This window comes from Anguilla anguilla, chromosome 16, assembly GCF_013347855.1.
Source record: "Anguilla anguilla isolate fAngAng1 chromosome 16, fAngAng1.pri, whole genome shotgun sequence".
Lineage (NCBI taxonomy): Eukaryota > Metazoa > Chordata > Actinopteri > Anguilliformes > Anguillidae > Anguilla > Anguilla anguilla.
The window spans coordinates 10820390-10844789 of NC_049216.1; the positions used below are offsets into that span (position 1 = coordinate 10820390).

Sequence of the window (24400 nt, forward strand, 5' to 3'; positions counted from 1 at the left end):
AACAAGAGAAGCGCGCGATGGCGTCTCCCGCGCCAGGGCCTACCTGGCACACACACACACCTGAGAGCCTCAAACTCAGGATCACACGCTGCCCAGGAACAGCAAAAGGGAGCGCGTGTCAGAGTGCCAGTGTGTGACAGCGCAGCGCAATGGGAGGCACATTCTGTACTCTGATATATATTATATTCTCTCTCTCTCTCTCTCTCTCTCTCTCTCACACACACGCACGCACACACACTGGGACCGTGTCTCAACGTGCCAGTGTGTGACAGCGCAGTGGAATGGAAGCCATATTCTGTACTCTGATATATATTATATTCTCACTCTCTCTATGTCTCGCTCTCTCTCTAGCTCTCTCTCGCTCTACTCTCTGCTAAGCTAACGAATACAAATGTGCGTGCAGCCGGTGTAAAAATAACCGGCCCGTGACGTCTTCGCCGTGCCAGGCGGAGTCGGGGAGAGAGGGAGAGAGAGAGAGAGAGAGAGAGTGCGGGATCAGCTGGACTCGTTTCAGACGAGAGGCCCCCGCTTCCTCTCTGACCCGCCTCGGACCGACCGGGCGCCCGCGGCGGTTCGCCGGCTGTCAGAGGAGAACGCGTCCCCACCGCACGACCCACTGAAGCGATAGCTGCCGGCCAGCATCCCACAATGCACCGCTTCGGGCTTCAGGTTTCCATCTGACCCTGTTATCAGAAGAACTAGAATGTGTACGGATAGCCTCACTGCCCGTTTGTTTCATCTCCCGTTCTACCTTTAAGCAATTATGCGAAGCCAGCGGATTCCAGGGCTTAAAAAGTTATTACGGAACCCCTGGAGAATAAGTGGTGTCTGGTTGCTCCGTTTATTCATTTATGTTTCTGTTTCTGTCTGCGTTTTTTTCCCTCTACCTTCCTTTCTTTCCGAAGGCAAGGTCAACCGATACCGGGGAAATTACTCCTATGCAAGATGTTTTAAAATATGCTAAACGATTCATCCGCTACAATTAAGATCAGAGAGAGTGCTTTGAGCACGGTGCAGTCGGTAGGGGCGATTCATGACCCCCCCCCCCCAACAACAACCAGCCCCCCCAGCCCCTCATACGGTCGCTGTGCGGGAGTCGGGCCGAATTAGCATTCTTGCTAGCGAAGCGTTTCATTTCATCCAGTGGCCATCAGCTGCCTTCCGGCCACTGCAAGTGATCCCCACCCACCCCCCCCCCCATCCCAGAAAGGCCCGCTGTCCATTTGGAGTGCCATAACGCCACTCAAAGAGAGAGGGGGGAGGCAGCCCTCACCCCCCCCCCCCCCAACACACACACACACACACACACACCCCCAATGCCGAGCTAAGATCCTGGACAACCCAGGCAGTGGCTCCAAAGCTTTTACTAAGGAGCGCTATCATGGACATTCAATAAGCGCTCCACTTTAGAATGCCAGATCAGGATACAGTCAGAGAGACTCGCTGCTGAAATGACTTCCAGAGATCATACTGCCCATGAGTTAAGCTCCATTAAGTATGAAGGGATTTAAATGCTCTCTTACTCCGACTCTAGGGGGCGACGTCACCTTCTTAACAGCACGACAGTAACCATACTCATGGATGACTGAGATCCAAGGAAGAAGATTTCAAAGCATGGGATCTAGCCAATAGCAGCAGGTTGGTGACCTGCACTCCTGTCAAAATGTTTTATTTTTTACGTTTTATTTAAAGAAAAAACAAACAAAAAAGAGACAATAAGGAAAGATCATCGTAGCATGCTGCAATGGGCCAAATCTGTTCCTGCACAAGGTCACCTTTTCCACCTGAAAATAATTAGTGGAATATCACTGGTGGAGGAATACCATAGATGAAAAACAGCACAAGTTGGAATATCACCGGTAGAGCTGTACCATAGACGCTGCAGAATTTTAACAGAAGGAATTAAAGCCGAAATTCCCCTATTAGACCCTCTGGGAAGCCGCGTCCCGCATGGCGGCCTGGCTTTGAGCCGGCGCGGCTCCCGTGTGCCACCAGCGCGGAGGCTCACGCTGACAAGCCGAGCAGCAGATAAGAGCGCTCGGCCCACGGGGGGGGGGGGGGGGGGGGGGGGGGGGGGGGGGGGGGGGGGGGGGGGGGGGGGGGGGGGGCATTATCTGCCTCCGACAGTCACTCGCCCCTACCCCTACCCCCGCTCACCCACTCGCACGGCGCAGACAGACACGCCGAGATGGACTTCCGCGAATAAATCCGGCTCAGGACCCCGAGCGCCGCGGTTCCGAGGGACTTCACAAGCACGCGAGGCACGTTTCACTTCCCGTCTCTGCTGCTTGTTAAGCGCCAAAGTCTTTTTTTAATGCCCCACCCTCGCCTTTTGCAAAGACGCTGATCCGAAATGGATCGCTGCTCCTGAGCACCTGCGCGGTCAGCAGAGAGAGAAGCTGGCCCCTTTCTTCCCCCTATCTCTCTCCCTCCTGCTCTGACTCTGTCTCTCTCTCTCTCTCTCTGATAAGGGCAGGGGCAGGACCCCGGAGTGCGGTCTTAGAGCAGCCCAGCAGCGTGTGAGACGGGCCTAAACACCACCTGCCAGCCTCACGCTGTGCAGCCAGGAAACTACCCTCACAGGGGAAAGAGGAAACTAAACCTCACAGGGGAAAGAGGAAACTAACCCTCACAGGGGAAAGAGGAAACTAAACCTCACAGGGAAACCAGGAAACTAACCATCGCAGGGGAAAACCAGGAAACGAACCCTCACAGGGGAAACCAGGAAGTTAATCCTCTCATAAGGAAAAAGAAGGAAATATTAAATAAAGTAATAAAACAGGGATAAACCAAGATATAAGTATTACTGCCAGGGCTAGAAAGAAGAGCCCAGATGGAAGAGCTGGACCAGTGCCAACTCTGACCTTCCTCACGGGCAAAACATCGTTTCCATTTCATGCTCCAGCCCAACAGCTATTTACATTGCAGCCCAATGCAGGGCTTTAAAATGTATATGGGATGACTAACTAGCTTCATGAATAATTCATCAGCCACGAGACGCATGGCAGAAGCCCTAGGATGAGATTCATTTGATTCTGGTTTACGGTTCGTTGTCCTCCAGTTCATTTCCACACTGAGCCTCCGGTGTTCCACGAGCTCCCTTGTAAAACAGGGCTCCATAAAGGCGTAACTGCAGCGCCGATAAGACCCAGGCTGCGGCAGTTTGCCCTCCCCTCTCTCTCTCTCTCTCTCTCTCTCTCTCTGTGTAGTACCTTTTTTTTCGGTTCTTTCGACCTTGACAATGATTAAAGGCTAATTATTTCAAAACACGGTAGCGATCGTTAGCGTTTGGGAAGCGGTACTGGAAGAAAACAAAAGCCCGAAAAAGCCACTCTGCTCAGCCCTGGCTGCCGAGTACTGTAAGGATTTTTGGGGGCGCCCCCCAACCCCCCCACCCCACCCCTCCCCAGACAGCGTGTGAGTGAGACATCTTCTGTGTGCCGCGCCGGGCCGGGGGCCGCCAGTTCCTGAGGAACGCGAGAGCATGACGAGGCGTGAATTCTCATCTCGCTCTAATTCCTCTCTCGCCGCGTCAGAATCAGAAACGCATCGACTTCTTTCTTCCTTTCCTTCGCCCACTCGTCGGAGGGGAGGGCCGGGGCTGACCTCGGCCGTGTAATTGGACTGTTTTCCAGCCGCGGAAAAGAACGACCGGGCCGGTTTAAGCAGGATCCCGCGGCTTTCCGATCTCTCTCGGAGCGGACGGGGAAAAAGAGGCACAGAGCGATCCGTCTACGGAGGCGGGGCTTCAGACATCTGAGGACAATCCAGTGCGACGGCGTTTTCGATAACACGCTACGCCGGGGGTTCCCTGAACTCGGTCCCCAGGGACACTTGTGTGTACCGGGTTTTTGTTCCGCCCTTAATTGCAATAAAGTTTAGCTCCTGAAGAGTAACGAGCCCTTCATTGCTTTTAATTAGACACTTTCAATGTTTAATGAGGGATGATTTGCCCTCTTGATGTCACATTATAACATGAAGAGATATGACGCTACAATGAATGAAAAGTCCATATTCGTTTAAGGACCTTTAATTGGGCAGATCAGTTCCCAAACACCTAATGCCGTCTTTTTCTTTAATGCGCTGGGGCAAATGAATCCTTTTGAAGGAGATTCAATTTTTTAAGTTGTTTATTTATATATAGGCCGATAGCTGAAATCGGTGAAACCCGAAATCGGTCATCGACGGTAAACCATTGCTGGGAAATGAAAAAGTTCGAATGAGAAAGCGAGCAGAGACGAGACAGCCCTGCCTTGCGTCACAATCCGTTTAAACGCTAAATTAAGGAGCTGAAGCACGTTTTCAACGCCTTAAATTAATCTGGATTATTCACGGGGGGACCCTGTTTTGGAAGATCTCGGCTAAGCTGTGAGGCACTGCAAGGCACTGCCGGGGTCCTGAGGTTGCAGGTTTGAGTCCGGGCTGTGTCACTGACAGGGAGCACACAACAGCGAGGCAAATATGACATCGTCGCGCCGGGGGTAGGTTGGGGCGGGTTTAAATTGGTCAGGAAAGGTCCTAAATTTCCCGCTGTCCTCCTGGCAGCTCACACGGCGCACTCAAGTTACCAGGAGCCGCCAGCCTCTCTAATTGGCACTCGCGCTCCAGCGCTACCGCGTAGCCTGAAGGTATGGCTGGAGTGCAGGAGCGGGTGGCACGGCGCTAACGCCAGAGCGCAGTACACCTGACGATCGGAAACGGGGCTAATTAAGGGTAAAATGGCCCCCCCATGCAAAATACAAGGGTGATTTTACAGCATTATTCTCTTCTCTAAATGGACACAAACGCCTGGATGACTTTGCGGTCGCGGAAGTGCAAGACAAAAAGAAAACCGCGAGACAGGCAAGGAGCCCCCGCCGCTGCCTGACGCCGGCGTTTAAGATCGCCCGCGGACGCCGCGCTGAATTAAACCGTCAAAAAAAATAATAATCTTCAGCGCCATGGAAAAGACGGCATGGCACCACCAGCGGGAGAAACGCGCTGAGAAGACGTAAATTTGACTAAATAAAGGCGCGCCGGTGACGCTCAGCGCTATCGGTTCAGTACATCGCGCTGTCATTCAGGAGGAAGCCTAAGCTCGACGAGCAGACCCTCTGGACCCTATAGATAGACCCTCTGACCGTCTGGACCCTATAGATAGACGGGCTTTATAGTCAAAGCGTAAATGCAGCGGAAATACTTCAAGGAAATCATCCAACAAGCCGACCACAGGATATGAGGTTCATCTAGCCCACAGGAAATGAGTTACGTCCCACCGAAGGGACGAGCGTGACGATGGAGCCGGCTCCACTGCCACGATTGTCAGACTGCATGAAAAGTTCTGGAATGGAGGGAGCCGACGGGGTGCGAGGGAGACATCTTCTCTGTATGAGCCGTGACAGAGCCGGCTGTGGAAAGTTAATGCGGGGGGGGGGGGGGGGGGAGAAAGACTGCCGCCTCGTCGAGCCTCTCTCATCCACAGGAAATGGTGTCATCAGTCCCGCCCACAGGAAATTGAGTCTGTTCCGCCTATGGGAGAGCAGTTCCCCCGTGCTGCTGTTGTTCTGAAACCCTTTCTCTGCTCCTGATGATGATGATGATGCAGGAAAGGAAGGCCTTTTGGAACAGCGCCTGCGGGCTATGGGTGAGTCACCCACGGACGGAGGGAGCCCCAGGAAGGCTCCGGTAAGCTGGCTGGAGCGGGCGACAGGGCCGCCTTGATCCTTTACCTGCTCTGTCTTTGGGGAAAGCAGGAGACTGCGGTGGCGCTGCTGCGAGGGGGTTTTTAATTAAGAGCACGGCGCTGGGGTGGGGGCGCAGAGGGCTTGTTGCCGTGGAAACTGCAGCTGACGACGGGTCGCGGGGAAAAGAAGAACGGTGCAGGAGACATGACGCGAGGGCTCCGTCGCTGGAGGGGCGGGGCTCACAGAGGGCACAGAAAGGCTGGCCAATCGGAGATGGGCAGACCGCAACGCACCTGTGGAAACGCCCCTCTCCCTCTGTACCAGCACCCATTTTAAATCAGTGAGCTGGGAGTTCCAGAAGGAGCTACACAACGAAAAACAACCGACATCTTCTTTTGTACAATGAAATGCACTTACATTTACACATGAGCGATGCCAGAAGCAGTTTGGGTTGAGATGAGCAACCAGGAGCTGCCTCTGCGGCCACAGACCACTGCTACCTTTCAGTGTTCCGTCGCTGATCTTTACGACACAGCAAGAACCAACTCACTAATAAACAGTGGTGCCAAACTCCAGCCAACTCCAGGAAACCAGCAGATACTGCGGCCCTCCAGGACTGGAGTTAGACACCCCTGTTTTATGACATCAACATACCGCTTGTGACCTACTTGTTTCTGAGAATGCAAAACAGGTAGCATTCTTTTTTTGTGAGCGGTTGTCGGTTATGATTATTATGCTGGTGTTTTTATGCAGTGTCCTTCGGGAAGCTAAGGAGGGAAGAAGGAAATAATTACCCGCACGATATAAAAAGTGATATTAATGTTGATCATTGTGAACGAGCGCTATAAAATTAATGTGTACACATTTCCAATCTTACAAACATAACATCGATGTACGAGCAGCTTTTGGCCTTGCTTCAGGCGTATTTTCTTGCTTTAACTGCGATGGCTGAATGGCCCCCATATCCTTCATTGTAAAGCCAGCAGGTCCATCAGTATCTTTTAGTAAGTATGAAAAATGCCCTTCATTACGCACAACAACTGTCTAGACCACTGAGAAAGTGAAATAATACTTTTTTATGGACCTAGACAGCGAGCCATCCTTTCAATCTCCGGCTCCACCTGCACAACACGGCTCATTGCGCGGGAAGGGGGGGGGGGGGTGATCCGTTACCTGGCCGACGGCTTATCGCCGATTATCGCCGCGCACGGGCCGCGCCCAACCGCCCCCCCCCCCCCCCCCCCCCCCCCCGACTCGCGGCTTCTCCCTGCCGGAGCGAGACATCTCATTTTCCCCTCTAATTCGGCAGCGTGGCGCTTATCTGACACGGAGCAGAGCGGGGTGCGGAGAGCGTGAAGGACGCGCGGGGGGGTGGGGGGTGGGGGGGGTACTTTCGCTGAGCTCGGTTAAATCGTTCTTTTTGCAACTATATTAAGGGCTTTCTCTGGGCTGCTCCGCGTATGTATGCGCTCAAGGAAAGAGACGCAGAAGACCTGGTGGGGAAAACTCTATGGTGATGATGTAAATGCTGAGGTAAATGCGATATTGGATCTTTGCTGGTGTTACCACAGATTCTTTACATGCACTAGATACTCAGCTCCATATTCCTCAAAAGTTCTGTGCCCTGCTGTCGAAGTGGAAACGTTACTAATATTACACATTTTCTGAGAATTCATGTATCCATTTAAGGGCAATGACTGCCATAATGTAGCACTGGAAACCCGGTTATCAAATTCCAACCACGACCTGAAGCAGAGAAGCCAACGAGGGAGGTAGGCACACAGGAGCTGAGATTCAGCCCAGTCTACAGACGCCGCTGCTTCGCGTGGCACGGCGTCGCTGTAAAGAAGCCGACGGGTCAACAAGATAAGCGTCTGGCCTTAAAAACGGCTTTCTCTGGGCTGCTGAGCTTCTTCATTTCAGAATGTTTATGACATCTTAGCTCAGAGCCCTCGGGAGGGGACATAAAATCGCACATAAAACCGCGTCCCCGCTAAACAGCGCCATTACTAACGCCGCCTCCAATCAGCCGCCGCGTCCGTCCCCACCTGACCGCCGCTCGCGTCGCTCATCTCCGATGGCTTCCTCTGTCGTTTCCCCCCCCCCACCCGCACGTTTCCTCTTTGTTCCGAGGGGAAACAGGAAGAGCACGCATGCAGCGCTCTGCGCTTTTAAACCGACTTCCTGCTCAACGGAGGCAGCCGAGCGCGGTGCCCCGGATGAGTTCGCGCGTCGCGGCCGGCGGCCGGATTGAGAGCGGGGGCCGCGTTCGGGCTCCGCTCGTCTGGGCGGGGCCCCGTCTCCGATGCGCGGGGTTTCAGGTGGGGAACGTCTGACCAAGGAGGCGTGACGGACGTTCGGCCTGTCGGCCTGCTCCGCACCGAAACGTGCGCTAGCGTGCCCTCACAGACAGCTGTCATTCAGCCTCGCCTCACTCAATTAAAATGTACCGGGAAAAACACAATAAAACAATGCTTCACGGGGCACGGGGGAGGGGGGGGCAGTTATCGGGGGGGGGGGGGGGGCAGAGAGCCCTCAGTCATCTGTTGGAAAGGACCCCCCCCGCCGGGTGGTTTTGGTCTAATATATTTGACCTTGTGTAACAAAAATGAAATCTGTTTGGAAGACTAAGAAGGGAAGGAACGCTCTGTAAAACCCTGTAGCCTATTCTTCCGAATAAAAGGAAAACATCACCCATCCATTATCTGTACCCGCTTATCCTGGTCAGAAAAAAAGAAAAGAAATAATGTTTCCAGAATAAGTTCTTTTTTTTTTCCCCGACTTCATTTTCTACTTAACGGATCCAGTCGTCTGACGCAGAAGTTTTTGTTCACCCCTCGCAGCGCCAGAGAGAAAACATCATCGGTAAACAGTGTAAACGGACGCGCACCGAGACGGCGAAAATAATAACAATAATAATAATGGAAAACATTCTTTAAAACCCCTCAAATTAAAAACGAGGCCATATGGTGTACCTGTGTGGGCAAACAGAGCGTGTTTCATGAGAGAGAGCACAGACGGCGTTCCGCGGCGGTGCCTGGTTTTAATAAAGCGGGCGTACTGACCCGGAGCTGAGGGGCGTACGCGCGCGCGGCGGAGGCTACCGGTGTCGAGGCGGGGCTCCGCCGGCTTCTGGCGGCGGCTAAAAGCGGTTCGGCTGTGCCGGGGTCCGCGCTGAGGCCTGGGGGGGTGGGGGGTGTGGGGTTGGGCGGGGGGGGGCCTGTCCGCGGTCAGCGGCGGCCCCCGCCAAATGATGAATAACAGATGCTCCTTGACGGACCGCGCCATTCATCACGCGCCCGTCTCCGTCCGCCGGTGCGGGGCTTCGCGATGCGTCACTGTCGCACGGCGGGCCGGCCCAATGCATCACCGAACTGCTTTCATACGGCTCGGGGTCGACCCCCCGCTCCTTCCGCCGGTTTTTAAACGCGTTATTCTTATTTTATTCCGTTTCGCCCCCCAAAAAAAACCCTCGGAACCCTCCGGCATCGCATTTGCATCGGCGGTCTAGGCGAGAGCTCGCGTGTGTGCAGAGACGCGAAAGACGCCCCCCTTTTTATTTTTCCGCCCTCTTCCCACGGCGACACGAAACGGCGAAACGGTTCGTCCGGATCGTTTTCCGCGAGCGACGGACGTGGAAAAAAAGGGACGTGCTCGCGAAACGAAGGGCGCTCTCGGTCGACGGCGACTGACGGGAGGAGCGTCGGAAAACGCTGCGCTTCGGACGACTTCGTTAGAGTGGCTCAAAGCGAAAAGCGTCTGGCCGCGCCGCGCAAGCGAACGAGCCCGCGTGAACACCCCCACAGGCGCGGAAAGGGGTCCGGGACGAGTTCGGCTCCTCCTGGTTCTTTTGATCAGATGAGGGAGAGAGCATATGGCCTTTCAGCTGGGGGGGGGGGGGGGGGGGGGGGGGATCTACACCTGGATATAAGAAAAAGCCTTTGGACTAACGCAACAGCAATCCAATGGGGGGGGGGAAGAGGCAATTAATTTAATGAAGCTCAAATAAAACTTGACTCTGCAGAAGGAAAATGATGTCGAATGTAAATGTTGAGGTGTGACGAAAGAGGAAAAAATAGTGAATTTCTGCAAAAGAGCAATTAGCTCCTCCAGGAGAGTAAACGCATCGTTTCTCCCGACTGGTCCACCGCGGTCCGACTGGACGGCGTCCAGCTGAAAGTGCAAGTGCTCGGTATTCGCTGGCCAAAAGAGAGGAGCCGGACCGTTCCTCCTGTGTCAGCAGTACGGCCTCTCTGCGACAGAGTGTGTGTGGCGTGTGTGCGTGTGACTGTGGGTACGTGAGTGTGTGAGTGACTGTGCATGCACGTGTGAATGGGTGAATCGCTGAGCGTACAGATGTGAGTGTGGGTGTGTGGGAGAGCGAGTGTATACGTGTATGTGCGTGTATCCAGAGAGAGAGAGAGAGGGAGAGAGAGGGAGAAAGACAGAGAGGGGAGAGAGAGAGCGAGAAAGAAAGAAAGGGGGGAGAGAAAGAGAGGAGAAAGACAGAGAGAGGCAGAGAGAGAGAAAGAGAGAGAGGGAGATAGAGAGAGAGAGAGAGAGAGAGAGAAAGAGAGAGAGGGAGAGAGGGGGGAGATAGAGAGAAAGAGAGAGAGGGAGAGAGGGAGATAGAGAGAGAGAGAGAAAGAGAGAGAGGGAGATAGAGAGAGAGAGAAAGAGAGAGGGGGAGAGAGAGAGAAAGAGAGAGGGGGAGAGAGATAGAGAGGTAGACAGAGACAGACAGAGACATGCACAGAGGGAAAAGGGGGGACTGTAGCCAGTCTCCCCCATTGACAGGAACAATGTGCAGTTTGTCACAGGCATGAGGGACAGAGGAGGCGGCAGCGGCAGCGCCGGGTTATTGAAATCCCCTCCAGCATGTGTCAGAAAAGAAACACAGCTACTGAGAGCCTATTTACCTACTGCCATGGGCAGAGTCCCCGCAAACCCACACACACACACACAAATCTCAGCTATTTGTCCCACGCGGGGACCCATATTTCCTACACAGTTAAAAAACACGGAGCACAACAGTGCCGGGGACTTGTCGAGGGGGGTCACCTGGGACTCGGTTTTTTACTTTACGCGCTGGCTTTTTCGGGGGGGTTCGGGCTCTATTTCTGAATTTTCCTATTTTCTGTTTTCCTGTAAAGCATGTTTGTGACAGCGTCCCTGTGAAAAGCCCTATAAAAAGAATAATAAATTTGAAAAAAATAAATAAAAATCTTGGCAAATACAAAATGGTAAAATAAAAAGAAGAAATTCATGTTTCTTGCTATGAATCTTACACCCACACAGTACTATATGTGTATTATATTCTTTTTACACACATGCGCACAGGCGCACACACACACACAGAAGACACAAACAAAAACAGAGAAACACACAGGCACACACAGACTGACAGACATCATTATAGCATAACAATACACAGGGGACACATTCAACGTATTGGATTAATAGGACGAGTTGAATTTCGTCCTACACCGTCACTAAGAGCTTTACGACGATGAATGCATGCGATAACACAATAAGTAACCTCCAGCGTTCAGCAGCAGAGATGCACAGGGAACATGAACAGGGAACACAGAATGACACAGAATTGCATGGAACCCGACAACCGCAATCTGCCAGCAACAGGTGTCCCCGGCCAGTGACCCGTTCCACCCCCCCCCCCGCCCCCCTGCCAAAACCGCACCTTAGGCAGGGCAGTCAAAGAGTTCGCCCGACGTAAAAAATTAAAAAAACTAAAAGCGGGGAGTCCGCGGGAGGCGGGACAAACCCCTCGGGGAGCCGCGTCTCCATTGGCTCTGCGAGACGGCGCCGTGCCGAGACGCTGGGAGGCTCGGGCGGCTCCGTCACCGCGTAGCGCGTAAAAATAATAAATAAGAGATAACGGCGGTGCGCGGCCATAACAAGATTATCCTCTCTCACAGGCTGTCACGCTCGGGCTACAGGATAACACCCCCTCGCCCTCCACCCCCCCAGTCCCCCAGCCCCCCAGCCCCCATAGCCCCCCCGGCCGCCACACTCGCCCGGCCCCTCCCTCCCCTCACCCCGCACGTCCGCTGGACGCGGGGTCCGCGGGGTCAGTGTGTAAATGGCAATCTGTCCTTAGTTGTTCCACACCTGGACCGGCGTGAGATTTTACAAGATAGCGGCGGTTATCCTTGCCCTATAGCGTCGCCGCCCCTGTCTGTACTGCCGCTTACTGACCTGTCTGTACTGCCGCTTACTGACCTGTCTGTACTGCCTCTTACTGACCTGTCAGTACTTATTGCCAGTGGGCTCACAGCAGCATTAATGCAGTTCCCCTTTAATTCAGCAGGTGCCCAACTCACAACGACCATCGCAAGCTACAGGGCCCATGCTAACCTGTAAAGCTGCTGCTATTATTATTACATTATTATTACAGCAATGCAATCACTTCTAAATTCTTTAAAGCCAGGCTATGTGAGACTATGCTTTAGATATGGCTGTAATCCATACCGTCCTGAGATTATAATTCCCTGCCCACTTCTCCATATTAGAGGATGACAGTGACACAGAAGGATGAGTAGCCTTGGTTTATGCATGTTAACAGTGAGAATGCAGGCTAAATACATAATAATGTGTTATGAATGCACTCTTATGAATACAGGCAGAGGCAGAGATCACAGGCAGAGGTTCATAGAGAGAGTCACTGGCACAGTAATGACTGGCCAGAGAAAGTAAAATATACGAACAACAAACTGGATATTATTATTATTTAAATGTTCTCACTGGGAGTATAACGGTCAAAGACGGACACTGAAAGTGTAGCGTCTCAAACGGAAGCGAGTCATCACCTTTCCCTCTGGGTCCAACAAAACAAAACTTCTGTCAATAACCCTGGCAACCAGGCAGCAGTAACAGCCATCGGTCCTCAAGTCAGTCTCCTGATCCCCGTAGTCCTCATCGCAATTTCCACAGCTTTCGCAAAGCAATTATCATGCAACTGCCGGCGAGATTTGTCACGAGGGGAAACGCTCAAAAAAATATTTTTTATTTTTTTTTGATAATTACTTACGAGAGGAAAACGCTACAATAAGAGCTCAGAGGACGCGTGACTGATTAAGGCTTTCAAAACGCACACTACGGCGGACGGATCAGGGTTTTTGAAAAACGAGAACCGTTTATCTACCTCCGACGATCCACGACCGAGGATGCCGCAGTCACCGCGAGCTCGAACGCCGGCGCGGATCGAGCGGCGACCCGCGGGAAACCATCGCGAGCCGGAACGGCGAAAACGAGGGAACCGCCCGTCCGCGGCGAGCGATTTCCCTTCTCCCCGCTCTCGTCACCGTAAACGCGCGATAGCGACAGGCGGATTCATAAACGCCCTGGAGACTCGTCTGAAACCAGAGAGGGTCGTCGGGCGGGGGCAAAACTCGAGCCCCCTCTCAACCGAACGTCGGCGAATTACGCGGCGACCTCTCCCCTCTCCGCCATCGAGCCGCGTTCGGATCGGCGAGGTTAGGGAAACTTCAGCGGCATTTCCATATAAATGAACCCGGGGTGTGAGCGGCAGTTTCGCGGCCGCCTGTACCTTCAAGAGGGGGCGCCTGTACCTTTAAGCGGGGGCGCCTGGTGCACGCCGCCGCCGCGGGTTAGCAATCTGACCGGCGGTGAACTGAGCGACGCCGCTTCTCCAACACCGGGCGGCCTCAGAAGCGCTTTCTTTAAACGGCGCAATTAAGGCGCCCGGCTAGCGCGGCTACGCCGCCGCCGCCGCCGAGGGAAGAGACAGGAAACAGGAAGCGACCCGCTCTGCAAACCGTCCCTTAGACAATAACGGCAAACGCTTCTCAGGCTAATTCTTACCCCTCTTAATTATTGCAAATGAGCGTGTGGAAGAGATGAGCTGGATAGCTACGGGCGGTAAGGGGAGGTGGGTGGGGGGGGGGGGGTGATAGTGTTCAGCTTGGACGGGTGCACACAAAAAAGAAACTGAATGGGTAACCTGGAGGAGTGAAAATGCAAAGAAGTTTGTAGGAGGGAATGAAAATAGGATGAGAGAGAGGAGAGAAAAAGGAGCAGGCGAAAAGAACGAATGGAAAAGTAGAGGCAATGAGGATGGGGAGAATGACAGGAAGTGATGGAGTAGCCTGATGACACTCACGCCCACAGGAAGTAATGATAAAAACATTTCAGAATGTTATGACACAAACAGGCCCGTGCAGCCCACGCAGGCTTGTTACTTTACCTGCTGTCTGGAGTATCTAGCGCTGCATTACACCTGGCCATTAAAACTGCCAGGGCTGCAACAGAATGACCTGACAAAGCTCTAACTGACCAGTCAGTGCTGCCTCTAACCAGTCAGTGCCCACAAGACCAGTCAGTACTGCTTCTATCCAGTCAGTGCCCATAAGACCAGTCAGTGCTGCCTCTAACTGACCGGTCAGTTCTGCCTCTAACTGACCAGTCAGTTCTGCCTCTAACCAGTCAGCGCCCACAAGACCAGTCAGTTCTGCCTCTAACTGACCGGTCAGTTCTGCCTCTAACTGATCAGTCAGTGCTGCCTCTAACCAGTCAGTGCCCACAAGACCAGTCAGTGCTGCCTCTAACTGACCGGTCAGTGCTGCCTCTAACCAGTCAGTGCCCACAAGACCAGTCAGTGCTGCCTCTAACTGACCGGTCAGTTCTGCCTCTATCCAGTCAGTGCCCATAAGACCAGTCAGTACTGCTTCTAACTGACCGGCCAGGACTGACTCTTATTGATCAGTCCGTACTGCCTCTTACTGACCAGTCAGTACTGCTTCTCACTGACCAGCCAGTACCGCCTCTTACCGACCAATCAGTACTGCCTCTTACTGACCGGTCAGTACTGCCTCTTATTGCCAGCGGGCTCACAGCAGAGGAAAACAAATGGCCCTGTCCAACAGGAATCCCTGGCAACTAGCGGCTATTGACAAGCGCGTGTCCCTCCGTTGCAAACAGACAGCCCAGGATGTAATACAGTTAGCCAATCTAAAAGAATCATTTTCTCTCCCTCTCCAGCTCCCAGGACACCGGGCTCAGTATAATGAAAAAGCCTGCAGTTTTAAGCCCGCTTGCCGTGTTCCTCCGTATCCCAGGTCCCCCCCTGGGGGGTCGGGGAAGGAAAACCGGAGCGATGAAGCGGGGAAGGCGAGGCGTTGCTATCGATCACCTTTAGCTCGGAATACAGCGTCCCCCGGACGGGAGGGTGGGAGAGTGGGGGCTGAGGGAATTCGCCCGAGCCGTTACTCACATGCAAAAGCACTTCAGGGCGTCGGGGGTCGGGCTCTGTACAATGCTGGCCCTAAAACACCGACTCTATTGTCACTTCATACTGCACAAAATAAAACCTTAGCGGGGTGTTGGCTTCCTTTAGCACACTTGACCAGAGCCCTGACCCAAGCAATATGGAAGCTCTGGAGAAGAGCTCATTGCACAGAGAGAGAGAGAGAGAGAGAGAGGGAGACAGAGAGAGAGAGAGAGAGGGAGAGAGTGCAGAATTGTAGCAGTGTGCAGACAGTGTGTATGACTGAAGGGCGGGGCTGTGTGACTGAAGGGTGGGGCTGTGTGACTGAAGGGTGGGGCTGTGGTAGAGGAGGGCGGGGCTGTGTGACTGAAGGGCGGGGCTGTGTGACTGAAGGGCGGGGCTGTGTGACTGAAGGGTGGGGCTGTGTGACTGAAGGGTGGGGCTGTGTGACTGAAGGGTGGGGCTGTGTGACTGAAGGGCGGGGCTGTGGTAGAGGAGGGTGGGGCTGTGTGACTGAAGGGCGGGGCTGTGTGACTGAAGGGTGGGGCTGTGTGACTGAAGGGTGGGGCTGTGTGACTGAAGGGCGGGGCTGTGTGACTGAAGGGTGGGGCTGTGGTAGAGGAGGGTGGGGCTGTGTGACTGAAGGGTGGGGCTGTGTGACTGAAGGGTGGGGCTGTGTGACTGAAGGGCGGGGCTGTGGTAGAGGAGGGTGGGGCTGTGTGACTGAAGGGCGGGGCTGTGTGACTGAAGGGTGGGGCTGTGTGACTGAAGGGTGGGGCTGTGTGACTGAAGGGCGGGGCTGTGTGACTGAAGGGTGGGGCTGTGGTAGAGGAGGGTGGGGCTGTGTGACTGAAGGGTGGGGCTGTGGTAGAGGAGGGTGGGGCTGTGTGACTGAAGGGTGGGGCTGTGTGACTGAAGGGCGGGGCTGTGTGACTGAAGGGTGGGGCTGTGTGACTGAAGGGTGGGGCTGTGGTAGAGGAGGGCGGGGTTACGGGACGTGATGGCGGGACTCACGTGCCGTTGATGACCCCGTCGGGGTTGAGCATGGGGACGATCTTGAAGACGTAGGCCTCTCTCAGGCTCTCGGCCACGGGGTCGCTGCTGCACAGGAACTCCAGCGAGCCCTTCATTACCCAGCTCGCATTGCTCTCCCCTGGGTGCACCCTACCCGTCAGGACCACACAGGGGCGTTTTCCTGGAAAAAGGAGCACCCGAATCAATGGCCGGAACCGGAAACAAGACCTCGCACAGAGCCGTTTACCCAGAGGAGAGAGCAGGGCCCAGCTCACTGACCGGAACCACACAAGCGACACTCCCCTGGCCCTCAGGGGCCACGTTCGCCACGGTGGCGTCCTGTTTAGGCCACTTAGTATTTGCTCTCTTGTTTAAGGCTTATTTTAGTGTTTTAAGGAGAGCTAGAATACAAGCTGGATCACTTTCAGTCTGGACCGGAGCCAAAGCTAAAGTCAACGCAAAACAAACAAATATATCTTTAATGAACTCGTGTTTACAGCAAATCTTTTAAGTTACTTTATAATTTTGGGGCTGAATTTAGTGGATGAATCAAATTTTCTGGCATGCAGTACATTAATATAGCAGATAATTGCTTCTCAGTATCAATTCTTTAAAAAAAAAAATGTACAAGCAAGAAAAATGTTCAATTTCATTTAAGAGAACACATAATATATTAATACAAAGTCATTTGCAGTGTAGCAAGTTCTAGCGCATCTAGAAAATAAATTGTGACTAAAATGGAGAATCAGTGATTTGTGAATGTCCTGCCTATATTAATATTGATTGAGTGATGTTCAGCTAAGAGAGAACACAAGTACAAATGAGGAAAAGTTTCCTAAGGATAAAATAAGACCTGTGCATTGCACCACCGTCCACAGGCTGGAATTGCACATAAAATCTTATTTAATTTTTCACAATTCCTGTAAAGGGTCTTTGTGACAAGTGGACTGTATTCAATCGAACACATTTAGACTGTTTAAGGGCAAATGCAATTCAATCAAACCCGCCACATCAGTCTGGCAACATATCTCGTCGAAGCTTTACACAGTTACAGCGATCAGAAGTAAGAAGTTCCTGCCAATGAAAATGAGTTTTCATCAAGTGACTGACGCTTCTGGTTCTGATTCGTTGGTCAAACACCTTTTAAAATACACACTTTTTCATGCTAAAAGGCCTGTTTGGGTTTGGCACTTTTTTTTTCTTTTTTTATTTCTGCTCTGTTCTCCATAGCGCAGGGAGACATCAAACTATGGGAAAACACTGCCACTACTTCAAGATGACTTTCTGTGTCCTGCTAATCTAATAAAGAAATTAAGGGGCTAATTCATTTTGTTAATTGGTTTTCATTCGTTTCATTTTGACGACATAAAACAAAATTGGCAGGACAAGGTCAACTCTGCTCGCATCCTTTATAAATATAATGTATTAATCTTCCCAAAGGTTTGTATTTGATTCCGTTGCTCGTGCCGTTTCATAAATTGATTCATTTGCTTCTGCTAAGCAATTTTGCTAATGACAGACCTTTAGATGGATCCATGCAAGCGAGGTCATTCACTTAGAGATGTATGACATTATAGATCATGCGGATAACTTAACTATTTTAATAGTCTTACATTACATTTATTTGGCAGACGCTTTTATCCAAAGCGATGTACAAAAAGTGCATTTCATGGTCATAGACAACTACTGAACACAGGTTCAGTAAGGTACAATACTTATTTTGTACAGCTTTTTCTAGCCAAGGACACAGTTTAGTTCACACAGTGAACACTATTCAGACCCCAACCTCTGCAAAGCCAACTAGGCAGAAGAATAAGCTACAGCCTTCATGCTGTTTCAGCTTCACTCCTACAAAGTTGACTTGGCAGGAAAAAACGAAATGTTTAGCGTGTTATAGTACACAGAAACATGATGTCATAACTGGGAACGCTAGTTTTGTCTAGGGCAGGTTTCTCCCCTGCAATCCAGTCATCCCTCAGAGAGTGGTCAATGGACTCTTCTTGTCAGCCAATTACCACACTGGCCCTCCCCAGTGATTTACATCAATTGCCACCCATTAAGCACAGATGATGATTGACAGCAATGCTCCCACACTATCATGTGCCGGTCTGAGTGCATATAATGGCAGACCTTGCTACAGCGTTGAGCAGAAATGTGCTACTTTTTCTAAGCAATGGGAAGTGACATTAAAAATGCAATTCCATTACCTGCACAAAAATTTCCAAACAAGATTAATCATAACAAAGACAAAAGTTTGCAGCAATGCATGGTTATAAAACTGGGGAGAAAAAAAGCGGAACCAAAATGAAATAAGAGCCAGGTTTAAACTTTGTGATGAAATTTTATCATGGTCAGTTGTTTAACGGTCTCCTCTGACAATTTTGGCAATGCTTAGAGTAAACCTCTCCGTAGGGAGAGATGCATCTTCCCGCACCTGCAGAGCTGGGTGGAAGAGACAAGCCTCATTTTGCAGGCTGTGCAATATTTGCACTATGTTTTCCCCTCTCAGGCAGAGCTCCCAGAGTGCCAGTGCAGTGCCCTGTCCGCATGCCAATAACATGTAATCAGCCGAACGGAAGTGCAGTGCTTGTGTGTGTGTGTGTGTGTGAGAGAGAGAGAGTGTGTGTGTGTGTGTGTGTGTGTGTGTGTGTGTGTGTGTGCGCGTGATTGAGAGAGGAACGGAAGTGCAGTGCTTGTGTGTGTGTGTGTGTGTGTGTGTGTGCGCGTGATTGAGAGAGGAACGGAAGTGCAGTGCTTGTCACACCCTGGAAGCGGCGAGCCCGGATGCCGCTCGGGGGGCCACAATGTGAGCACCGCACGCTAAAGGAGCCGCGTTCGGCACCAAACCTCCGACGGTTTCATTTGTGTGCTGTCAGCACGTAACTTGCAGTCGCGTTGCAAGAAGCGTTGTGAGAGTATGCGCGCTCGTGTGTGTGCGTGTGTGTGTGTGTGTGTGTGTGTGTGTGGGCGGGAGAGACAGAGAGAGAGTGTGTGTGTGCGTGTGTGTGGGAGAGGGAGAGAGAGAGAGAGTGTGTGTGTGTGTGTGTGGGAGACAGAGTGTGTGTGTGTGTGTGTGTGTGTGTGTGGGAGACAGAGAGAGTGTGTGTGTGTGTGAGAGAGTGTGCGTGCGTGTAGATGCGCGGCTGCCTACTCATATATGCATTGTGCTGTCAGAGACAGTTGACTGGGTGCAGTGTTCTATAGCAAAATGTAGGTTAGACCGCTGTGCCTGGCAGGAGCACGGATTTAAAATGAAGAGAACATCCTTCATACGACAGCAGCAGTAACCCAGGAAGAACTCGGCTTCAGGGCCTCTCCTCACACTGAACACACAGCTTTCATTGAGTCGGGGGGGGGGGGGTGCGTCCACAATAAACCATATAACGGGAAGGATATTTAATATTTAGAATTTAAAAATACATCAGTATTATTCCTCATGTTCACCCACGGGTTTAGCTCACTTACATATTCACACTGCTCAATATCTACGTGATTATTTTGAGTACTGTGACGGGAACGATTATGGCCGTGATGGGGGTGCGGTGATTACGGTTTCTTTATTTGTTTACCGTTGTTGCCGGTGTTGTTGTTTCTGTTGTTGCGGCTGTTAGCGTCTATCCAGGGTGGTTTGCAGCGTTAGCGGAACATGAATAATACATCGACGAGCGTGGAAACAACCGGCGGCGGCTGTAAGCGGCGAGGCGACTCGGAGCTCCGCGCACAACGAAACTTAAGACGAAAACAGGGCGGAGCCTCTCCGTGCGTTCGAACACCCGCCGCTACGATAGGTAGCGTAAGCTGCTCGGGCGTGCGTTTGCTCTGAAGGCGCTAAGAGAACGCTGAGGTCTCGAGCTCGCCTGACGTTCCCGAGAGCTGTGTACTGCCATGCTGACACAGAGTAAAAGGGTCATTACCAATCGTGTGTCAACACAGAGAGATTAAGGCCGGTCACCTTGCACTCACCGTTTCAACCGGGGTGGGTGGAGTAGGTGTGCCCATCTCATTTGCATAAAGTATTCTCTATGCAAATGAATCTGCACAGTGCAGCCGCACCTGGCTCATGAAACCCGGATCAAACTGTCACACTGGGGCGTTGCAGATAAATATGAATCAAGATTCGGCAATTACATGGTCTATTTCTCACCTCAGATCCTTTCAGAAACATTTCAGTCGACAGCGTTCTGTCGTATTGAAAAGTAAACGGGTGAATTTGTGGGCGGCGACAATTTTCCTGCTGGATATCTTGATTGACATTTATAAGACGTAGTTGTACCTCCAAAGAGACACTTGGACATCACGACTGAGGCGGCGCCAAAATGGAACGCAGAAAGAAATTTTCGAACATTAGAGGGCCAAGTACCAAGGCACTTTTCTGCCAGCTTTTTCTGCAAAATGATATGATTTCAAAAATGTTGAAAAAAAACTGCATAAATCAAAATTTTTCGTTGTAAAGTAGGCATTCAAACATGTTTACAGCTAAAAAAAACAAAACAAAACAATCTTGAGTGTTTTACTCTTTCCCAAGTAGAATTACTCTTTCAGGAGTCTTAGCTATGCTATATTAACACAGAGAGGAAAAAGGTGTGTTAACTATGTTATATTAACAGAGAGAATAAGGTGTGTCAGCTATGCATTATTAACGCAGAGAGAATAAGGTGCGTTAACTATGTTATATTAACAGAGAGAATAAGGTGCGTTAACTATGTTATATTAACAGAGAGAATAAGGTGTGTCAGCTATGCATTCTTAACACAGAGAGACAAAGGTGTGCTAACTATACTATATTAACAGAGAGAATAAGGTGTGTCAGCTGTGCATTATTAACGCCGAGAGAATAATGTGTGTTAACTGTGCTATATTAACACAGAGAGAATAAGGAGTGTTAACTATGCTATATTAACAGAGAATAAGGTGTGTCAGCTATGCATTATTAACGCAGAGAGAATAAGGTGCGTTAACTATGTTATATTAACAGAGAGAATAAGGTGTGTTAACTATGTTATATTAACAGAGAGAATAAGGTGTGTTAACTATGTTATATTAACAGAGAGAATAAGGTGTGTTAACTATGCTATATTAACAGAGAGAATAAGGTGTGTTAACTATGTTATATTAACAGAGAGAATAAGGTGTGTTAACTATACTATATTAACAGAGAGAATAAGGTGTGTCAGCTGTGCATTATTAACGCAGAGAGAATAAGGTGTGTTAACTATACTATATTAACAGAGAGAATAAGGTGTGTCAGCTGTGCATTATTAACGCAGAGAGAATAAGGTGTGTTAACTATGCTATATTAACAGAGAGAATAAGGTGTGTCAGCTGTGCATTATTAACGCAGAGAGAATAAGGTGTGTTAACTATGCTATATTAACAGAGAGAATAAGGTGTGTTAACTATGCTATATTAACAGAGAGAATAAGGTGTGTTAACTATGTTATATTAACAGAGAGAATAAGGTGTGTTAACTATGTTATATTAACAGAGAGAATAAGGTGTGTTAACTATGCATTATTAACGCAGAGAGAATAAGGTGTGTTAACTATGCTATATTAACACAGAATGAATCCGTTTGCACAGCCGGGTATTTGGCGGAGCGGTGCGGATTAAGATTAATTGCTCGGGGGGGCGGGTCGGCCCAGGAGCTGAACCGGCAATAATTGAGCTCTCCGAACCAGCGGATCACAGCGCCGGTATCAATTTCACCTTTGGCTATTAGGTACCGCTACGCGGGGCGGGTTCACCCCAGATTACATTTATTCGGGGGGGGGAGGTAGCGGCAGGGTGGAAGCGGGCGGGCGACGGCGGCGGAGGTTTTCCCGCGGCCGCGCGGCGGGAGGGGCGGCGGTAATGGGTTGACGCCGCGTCTCGCTGAGCTCCTCCGGGGGGTTCCTGCCAGTCTTCATACGCCGCTCGATAAATCTCGCGCGCCCCGGACACGCGCTGTCATTATGCTACACGCCGCGCGCTAGCGCCTGATGATGTCACTTTTATTATCTTTTTTAAAGCACCGCAGTATTGGATATGTGTTACGAAAAAGAACTGTTGCAGCTGTGCGCTTTTTATCTTAGCGCTGGCTTCCTCTTCCCTGTGAACTATGACTGATGTGCCCCTTGGATGTTCTTCGCCAGTGCGCTGATGTTCATGATGCTACCTTGACAGGAGCCATGCGCTGAGAATTACCCCAATAAATAAACGCATAATGGATTCCATTAAACCAAGGATTTTACAAGAAGTCAATTTTGCGGGCCCCCCCGGGTTGCATACTGTACCCCCTCCCCACAGAGCGGTGAGGGAATCCGGTATCTCGGTGACTGTGCCGGTGCCAGTTTGCCCATGGCACTGCGCACGGAGGGAAGGGTCAGTAGGCCGGGTTTGTGCCACTGGGAAAGAGCGCCTCTTCAGGTTGCTAAGGAAACTGCGGTCTGCTCGCGCGTTATGTGGCGCGACGGCTGAGAGAAAGGGAAGCAGCAGGGCTGGGGGCGTACGCCACAAAGGACACGTGGGAGGAAGAGGAAGAAAACCACAAGTGGAAGGAAAACAGGTGACACTGCTTTTCAGACATTCAGCAGATGCTCCAGAGCAACTGCCATAGGTTACATTCTTTTTCTATACAACCCAGCCGCACAGCTAGATTTGAAGTAGTTCAAGTTAATTACCTTGAAGAGAGGAACGACGGCAGTGCCTCAGCTGGGATTCAAACCTGCAGCCCTGGAAGGTGCAAGCCCAGCTCCCTAACCACTACGCCGCACCGCCACCTCAACAGGGGGCCAAAAAAGGACAGGGCCAGCTCTGACTGCGGGCTGCATTCTGTTCGTGTCGTCTTCTTCATCTCTCCTTTCCGAGCGAAGTCCGGGCGCCAGACAGAGCGAAGGAGGGCCCGGCATGTTCATCAGCGCTAATTAATTAACGAGGAGGTCAGCGTAGGACGGGGACCGTCGCGTTCACTTAGCGCTGACATTTCAGCTCCGTCCGTCCGGCACCGCGAGCAATTCAGGAGCGCCAGACAGGTCCTGGGAACGTGCTCGCACGTTCGCTGTTTTTAAAACGCGTTTGGTCCCTCCCCCCCTCCTCCTCCTCCTCCCCCCCGCGCTCCACACCGTCATACCCATCTCGACACAGTTCCGAGGCCAGGGTGGAAAGCAGCTTGACAGCAAATTTATTTCTTTGAGAAATTTTGTCATTTCTGGACTTTTTTTTTTATCCCCTGAAAGAAAGCTGATATTGAAATGGAACATAATTGTGGCATTTCAGCCCGGAAACCCTAAGAAGGTTTGGGAGAGCCGTGCTGCTATGATAATGTCATGAGAGGACTCGGGGGGGGGGGGGGGGGGGGGGGGTTAGAGCTGTGGGGGTGGGTGGGGGGGGTGAATTTAAAATCCAGTTTCCCACACCTGATCTGTGTAAAGCTGAATGGGGCCTTGCACCTCCTGCTGTCCTCTGAAGGAAGCAGTCTTTAACCCACGTCCCCAAAATGAGAATACTTTATGCCCCGCTGGGCTTCCACAGGACATGACACTTGCCAAACAGCAGGGGGCAGTATGAAATTACCCCCCCCCTCATCCAACCCAAAACCAAAAAATGCTTTTTAGCTTTTAAGCTTTGATTGCTGTATGGCTGCTTCTCATCCCTTAATCAATGAGCTAAAGACACAGAACCACAATAGCAAGTAGAATTCATAATGTACTGCCAGCAATGCAGACAATGTTCTGTTTCTTCCGAGAATAACTGTCAGTCACTGTCAATATACAGTGAGCTCCATAACGTTTGGGACTAAGACATATACTTTCTTGATTTCGCTCTGTACTCCACAATTTTAGATTTGTAATCAAACAATTGTGGTTAAAGAGCAGATTCTCAGTTTTTATTAAATGGTATTTTTTATACATTTTGGTCTCACCATATAAAAATTACAGGACTTTTTATACATAGTCCCCCATTTAGTATGCCAAGCTACTAGACACTAAACTCTAGATCAAGGCTGCACAACCCAGCTCCTGGAGATCTACCATCCTGTATGTTTTCCTTTCAACCCTAATTTGGCACACATGCTTCTACTAATTAGCAGCTCAACGAGATCTCCAGTTGTTGAATGAGATGTGGAGTGAAAATCCACAGGACAGTAGTAACAGGGTTGGGGCAGCCCTGCTCCAGATGCTATGCCATACTATACGGCTTATATGCTTAGATAATTATAACTGTAAATGTAAAAACCGTTCTGAACGTGATCCTGCTGAGAGCTGAGTATGCCCACCAGTCACACAGGACTACAAACGCAGTAAAAAAAAACAAAACATGGCCGTTTGATCACACATCCAACCCCCCCCCCCCCCCCCCCCCCCCCCCCCCCGCCCCCCGAGCCAATCAGAAGCAGCCTCTCTGTTGTCCCCCCTATCCCGTCCTCTGCATGCAAACGAGGTCTAATTAGTATAAATCAGAGGTGTCCATTTATAATTACAGGACGGATTTGCCCGGCGAA

General features: G+C 51.1%; 1 protein-coding gene across 3 annotated transcripts in view; it reads right to left on the bottom strand.

Moving 5' to 3' along the window:
- LOC118215535 (cytosolic carboxypeptidase 4-like) overlaps positions 1 to 24400 on the bottom strand; it is a 156886-nt gene that overhangs the window by 45732 nt on the left and 86754 nt on the right. For all 3 annotated transcript variants that reach the window (XM_035396431.1, XM_035396430.1, XM_035396429.1), the window contains one exon: positions 15922 to 16102. In XM_035396431.1, coding sequence (XP_035252322.1) covers positions 15922 to 16102 — 181 coding nt within the window. The remainder of the gene's footprint in view (positions 1 to 15921; positions 16103 to 24400) is intronic.